The sequence below is a fragment of the Gekko japonicus genome, unplaced genomic scaffold (genome assembly GCF_001447785.1).
Source record: "Gekko japonicus isolate JY-2015 unplaced genomic scaffold, Gekko_japonicus_V1.1 scaffold4030, whole genome shotgun sequence".
Taxonomy (NCBI): domain Eukaryota; kingdom Metazoa; phylum Chordata; class Lepidosauria; order Squamata; family Gekkonidae; genus Gekko; species Gekko japonicus.
The window spans coordinates 97,465-103,393 of NW_015164320.1; the positions used below are offsets into that span (position 1 = coordinate 97,465).

At 49.2% G+C, this 5,929-nt stretch overlaps 1 protein-coding gene across 1 annotated transcript in view; it reads left to right on the forward strand.

Annotated features, from left to right (window-relative positions):
• Window positions 1-5,603, forward strand: part of KCNJ8 (potassium channel, inwardly rectifying subfamily J, member 8) — an 8,434-nt gene extending 2,831 nt beyond the window's left edge. The window contains exons 2-3 of the mRNA XM_015408839.1: window positions 1,305-1,776; window positions 4,667-5,603. Of these exons, the coding sequence (XP_015264325.1) occupies window positions 1,412-1,776; window positions 4,667-5,567 (1,266 nt within the window). The 5' untranslated portion in view covers window positions 1,305-1,411 and the 3' untranslated portion in view covers window positions 5,568-5,603. The remainder of the gene's footprint in view (window positions 1-1,304; window positions 1,777-4,666) is intronic.
• Window positions 5,604-5,929: the final 326 nt, after the last annotated feature.

The window sequence follows — 5,929 nt, forward strand, 5'->3', positions numbered from 1 at the left end:
TTCTTCTTCTTCTTCTTCTTCTTCTTCTTCTTCTTCTTCTTCTTCTTCTTCTTCTTCTTCTTCTTCTTCTTCTTCTTCTTCTTCTTCTTCTTGCATGACTTTTTTGGGCAGCCGGTGTTTAAAAGGCGGAAAGCAAGCTGTGGAATCACACCGACATGTTCCATCAGGCTGCCTTTTGTTCTGAAACAAAAGCTGATTTCGCACTAGAGCTGCCTCAATGTTGCGCCGCCGTTTGCCCCGATACTATTGGTCAATTTCACACCCGAAGCTGCGGGGCTGCATTTTGACTCGCGGCTTCGCCCGATTTCCCCCGCAGTTTCGTGATCCTCTTTTTTGAGGATCACGAAACTGCGGAGGAAATCGGGCGAAGCCGCGGGTCAAATGCAGCCCCGCGGCTTCAGGTGGGAAACTGACCAATAGTATCGGGGCAAATGGCGGCGCAACATCGAGGCAGCTCTAGTGCGAAATCAGCCACAGATTGTGCTGTGCTTAACGTGTGCTTGCTTTGCATTTTGACTGTGTTCTTAATGGCTGAATTTGTACATCTTTGGCAAGAGCAGTGACATCTCCTAAGAGGTCCCTGGAAAATCCATGTAGTCTCAAGAGGGGCATGAGGAAAGTAGTCTGTTTCCAAGCTTACAAGCAAGCTGAGAAAGTAGAATGGCTTGGTCATACGAGTGGGAGAACTGTAAGGTAAAGGTAAAGGTTCCCTTGCTCGAAAGCCAGTTGAATCCGAGCGATTCTGCATCTGGCATTTGCTCCACATTTTCTCAACTGGGAGGAAAAGGGTCAGCTCAAAACCACATTCAGATACCTCGGGGCAACGCCATACTGACTGCAAAGTCACCCCTGAATGGCCATAAATCTATGCAGAAGGTACCATAAAATCCGATGATCAAAGAAAGTGAAAGTGGCATGCAGTGTAGAGAGCAATGTTCCCTCTAAACTGTAGAGTCTTGTGAGCAAAAATTCTACTTTGTGAGCTACTAGCATTAAAGTTGTGAGCGAGTGATTTGGCTGCTGCATAAATTAGTCTGCTCTGGAGCCCTCCTTCCTGAGCTAAGACAAAAACGTGTGAGCCGGAGGCTAAAAAACTGTGAGCTAGCTCACACTAACTCAGCTTAGAGGGAACACTGGTAGAGAGTACCATAAAATCCGATGATCAAAGAAAGTGGAAGCGGCATGCAATGCAGAGGGGAATTTCTGTTCCAAGGTGGGTTTGGTAAAACAATGGAGAGAAAAGCCAATGTCGAATCGCCCAGTGAGTAAGAAGGAATCTCATACCACCTTCTGTCTTTTCTCAGAGACCCAGTAAGATTATACAGAACACAGAAGAAATCCCTTTGCTGCCCTTTGCTGCTCTCCGCCATACTCTTCTTTCTGTTGGTTTGTGGACTATGGTGACGGGAAGATGTTGGCTAGGAAGAGCATCATCCCTGAAGAATATGTCCTCGCCCGTATCGCTGCCGAGAACCTGGGCAAGCCACGCATCCGGGACCGCCCACGCAAAGCCCGCTTCATTGCCAAGAACGGGGCCTGCAACCTGGCTCACAAGAACATCCGGGAGCAAGGCCGCTTCTTGCAAGACATCTTCACCACCTTGGTGGACCTCAAGTGGCGCCACACCTTGGTGATCTTCACCATGTCCTTCCTCTGCAGCTGGCTGTTCTTCGCCATGGTGTGGTGGCTGGTGGCCTTTGCTCACGGAGACATGAACTACCCGTGCGTTCAGAACGACAGCAGCAGCAGGTGGAAGCCGTGCGTGACTTGCGTCAGGTAAAGTGTGGCCGTCAGGTTCGAGGATACACTTTGTTTCGTTTCCATTTAGGAGACCATTTATAATCCCCACCTCCCTGCAGAGAAAGTCTGAGATGTAATAAAACCAGCGGTGAAACAAATCCCGACAACCAACTATTACAACTCTGTAGCCTTCCATTTCAAATGGCAGCCGCCAAATTGGCAGAAGGCCCCATTAATATCACAATGGCTGACTTCCCCCCACACACACACAGTGCGTCCAAGCAAGCCCAAAGTATGACTGCATCCACACATCACTGGATATTACACAGTTGTGGCCCTACAGAAGGGGTCCCCAATCTTGAGCCTGTGGGCACTCTGAGATCTAGGGTTGCCAACTCCAGGATGGGGAATGCGTGGAGATTTGGGGGGTGGAGCTTGGGGAGGGAGGGACCTCAGTGGGGTGTAATTCCATAGAGTCCACACTCCAAAGCAACCATTGTCTCCAAGGGGAGTTATCTCTGTTGTCTAGAGATAGGGTTGCCAAGTCTATCTTCGCTGGGAGCAGGCGATGTATAAATTGCAGGATCTGCTTATAGATCTCAACCAGCTTAGATCCATGAGCTCCAGGATGCCTTTTGCAGGCGACAGATTTGATCTCAAGCGAGATCCATGTATGTGGTTCTGGAAAGGAGCAAGCTACAGGGCTATTTTTGGGCAGGAACGCACAGGAACGGAGTTCCGGCTGGCTCCGGAGTTGGCCACACCCAGCTGGAACCCATTAGCATAACAGGCCACACCCAACAGCAGACACTCATTAGGATTGGCTACATTAGGGGTGTGTGGCCTAACATGCAAAGGAGTTCCTGCTACAAAAAAAGGCCCTGGGTTTTGACAACAAACTGTTGGGTGTGGCCTATTATGCTAATGAGTTCCTGCAGGGCTTTTTCTACAAAAAAGCCCTGAGCAAGCAGATATACGCTAATGAGTCCTGTATCCCTTGTTAGCATTAATAACCTAGTGCAGGATTCTCCAGCATGGTACCTGTCGACATCATTCCTGATGCCCACCAAGTCTTTTTAGAAAGTGGGCCGGGCCAGGTGGGGCTTTTGCCCAGCAAGGGTTCTGATTGGCTGCTAGAGATTTGATTGGCTGGGCAGATTTTTTTACAAACGTTGCTGTGGCAGCAGCTGCCACCACTGCCTGAAATAAGCAGCGGCAGCCATTTTGTGGCAGCCGTTTTGTGGCTGTGCCCACCATGCTGTGGCAGTATCCCAAAGGTGCCCACAAGCTCAAAAAGGTTGGGGACCCCCTGATCTAATGTTGGCGTTTGGCCCCACACATACAGTCATCAGAATCGTATCTAAACATTTGCATCCATTGTAGCAGAATACACGGGTCCTGGTGTTTACATGTTTTAAGGTTTCCCTTATATATAATGGAGTCCCATGGTCAATGTTCCCTCTCAGCTGTGGAGTCGCATTGTAGCAGGATACACGGGTCCCGGTGTTTACATGTTTTAAGGTTTCCCTATGTAAAACGAAGTCCCAATGTTCCCGCTAAGCTGTGGAGTCTTGTGAGCAAAAATTCTACTTTGTGAGCTGCTGGCATTAAAGTTGTGAGCGAGTGATTTGGCTGCTGCATGAATTAGTTTGCTCTGGAGCCATCCTTCCTGAGACAAAAATGTGTGAGCCAGAGGCTGAAAAACTGTGAGCTAGCTCACTCTGACTCAGCTTAGAGGGAACACTGCCCATGGTATGGTTGGGCAAACGTAATGATATCTAAACAGGTCTGAGTCAAGTCACTGTCCAGGAGAGAGCTATCTTTGGGTTCCATGATGGGGGGGGGGGAGGCAAGATAGGAATGCAATAATCAGCACATCTTCCTGCATACAGAAAGCTAAAATGCGAAAATGGAGAGTTCTACCTCCTTTGGAGGTTTTCAAACAGAGGCTAGGTGGCCATCTGACAGCAGTGCTGAACTTAGGAAGATCATGAGAGGGAGGGCAGGAAGGGTTGCCTCAGTGCTTAGTTCTCGTGGCCCTTTCTTACACGCCCAGGGAAATGCTGATTGGCACTCTTGGGTCAGGAAGTCGTTTTTCCCCAGGCCGGTTGGCTGGAGATCCTGGAGGTCTTTTGTCATCTTCTGGGCATGGAACAGTGGTCACTGGGTGTGTGTGTGGGGGGAGGGATTTGTAAATTTCCTGCATTGTGCAGGGGGTTCGACTAGATGGTCCTGGAGGTCCCTTCCAACTCTATGGTCCTATGATTCTACCTAGCCTCCTTCTTGACTTCCTATATGTATACTTTCAGGGCTTTTATTTGTAGGAGAACCTTCAGACACGTATACAACCCCTGGCCTCACTTGTGGCCTGTTGTGGTACAACCCAGAAAAGACTTAAACAGGGCTCTTTTTGTAGAAAAAGCCCAGCAGGAACTCATTAGCATAATAGGCCACACCCAACAGCAGGAACTCATTAGCCTATTAGGCCACACCCCTGAAAGCACAGCACATTAACATATTAGGCCACACCCCCATGTTACCAGAAGTGTGCTCATCCAGCCACATCCACCTTTTGCTTCTTATTCTGTTTACCTTGTTTGTGGTCAAAACCCAGGGCTTTTTTTGTAGCAGGAACCCCTTTGCATGTTAGGCCACACACCCCTAATGTAGCCAATCCTAATAAGTTTCTGCTGTTGGGTGTGGAATATTATGCAAATGAGTTCCTGCTGGGCGTGGCCAACTTGGGAGCCAGCCAGAACTCCGTTCCTGTGCGTTCCTGCCCCAAAATAGCCCTGCTTAATCATATGATCCAATGGACTGCATAAACTGAATCACAGCCCTACCACGCACATGCTTCACAAACAAATATCTTGGCCGGTCCATCAACCTTATTACGGTGTGCCATTCTTTTCCTCCTTCCCCACAGGTCCTTTACCTCAGCTTTCCTCTTCTCCATCGAGGTCCAGGTGACCATCGGTTTCGGGGGCCGCATGATGACGGAAGAGTGTCCCATCGCCATCACCGTCTTGATCTTCCAAAACATCGTGGGCTTGATTATCAATGCCGTCATGCTCGGATGCATCTTCATGAAAACGGCACAAGCGCACCGGAGAGCAGAAACGCTCATCTTCAGCCGGAACGCCGTCATTGCTGTCCGCAACGGCAGGCTCTGCTTCATGTTCCGGGTGGGGGACCTGAGGAAAAGCATGATCATCAGCGCCTCGGTGAGAATCCAGGTGGTCAAGAAGACCACAACGCCCGAAGGAGAAGTCATCCCTATCCATCAGCAAGATGTTCCGGTTGACAACCCCCTCGAAAGCAACAATATCTTCCTCGTGGCTCCTTTAATCGTTTGTCACATCATTGACAAGAGGAGTCCCCTTTACGATATCTCTGCCAACGACTTGGCCAGTCAAGATCTTGAAATCATTGTCATACTTGAAGGAGTGGTGGAAACCACTGGGATCACCACCCAAGCGAGAACGTCCTACATAGCGGAAGAGATCCTCTGGGGCCATCGCTTCGTACCCATCGTGACAGAAGAGGAAGGGACCTATGCAGTCGATTACTCGAAGTTCGGGAATACGACCAAAGTGGCGGCTCCACGCTGCAGTGCCAAGGAGCTGGACGAGAAGCCTTCCATCCTCATCCAGACGCTCCAGAAAAGCGAGTTGTCCCACCAGAACTCCTTGCGGAAACGTAACTCCATGAGGCGGAACAACTCCATGCGGCGGAACAACTCCATCAGGCGGAACAACTCATCTTTCATTGTGCCCAAGGTCCAATTCATGACACCAGAAGGGAATCAAAATGCAGTAGAGACATGACAGGTCTCACGTGATAAAACGTCATTCTTTTGTAGAAAAGGGGGGAGGTATTTTTTATTCGTGTTACAAATGTCAGTTCTTAACTTGGTGGGGAACATAGTGGGACTTGGGGTTATTTATTATATGAAAGCACTGAGTCAAGTCAAGACACTAAGGTGACAGGCCTTTGTCTGGACTGCACCACATCAGACTGCTGGGAGGGGGACAAAGACAGAATGCTTTTCTGTACAAAATATCCCTTGAACACAAAGTGCTGCATGTTCAGGAATAGCTAAACCCCTTTGCCCTGACATGCCAGTTTCCGTGTGGAGGGAATTTTGACTATGGGACCGCATTTGGTCATGTGAACAGTCTGAAGTGGT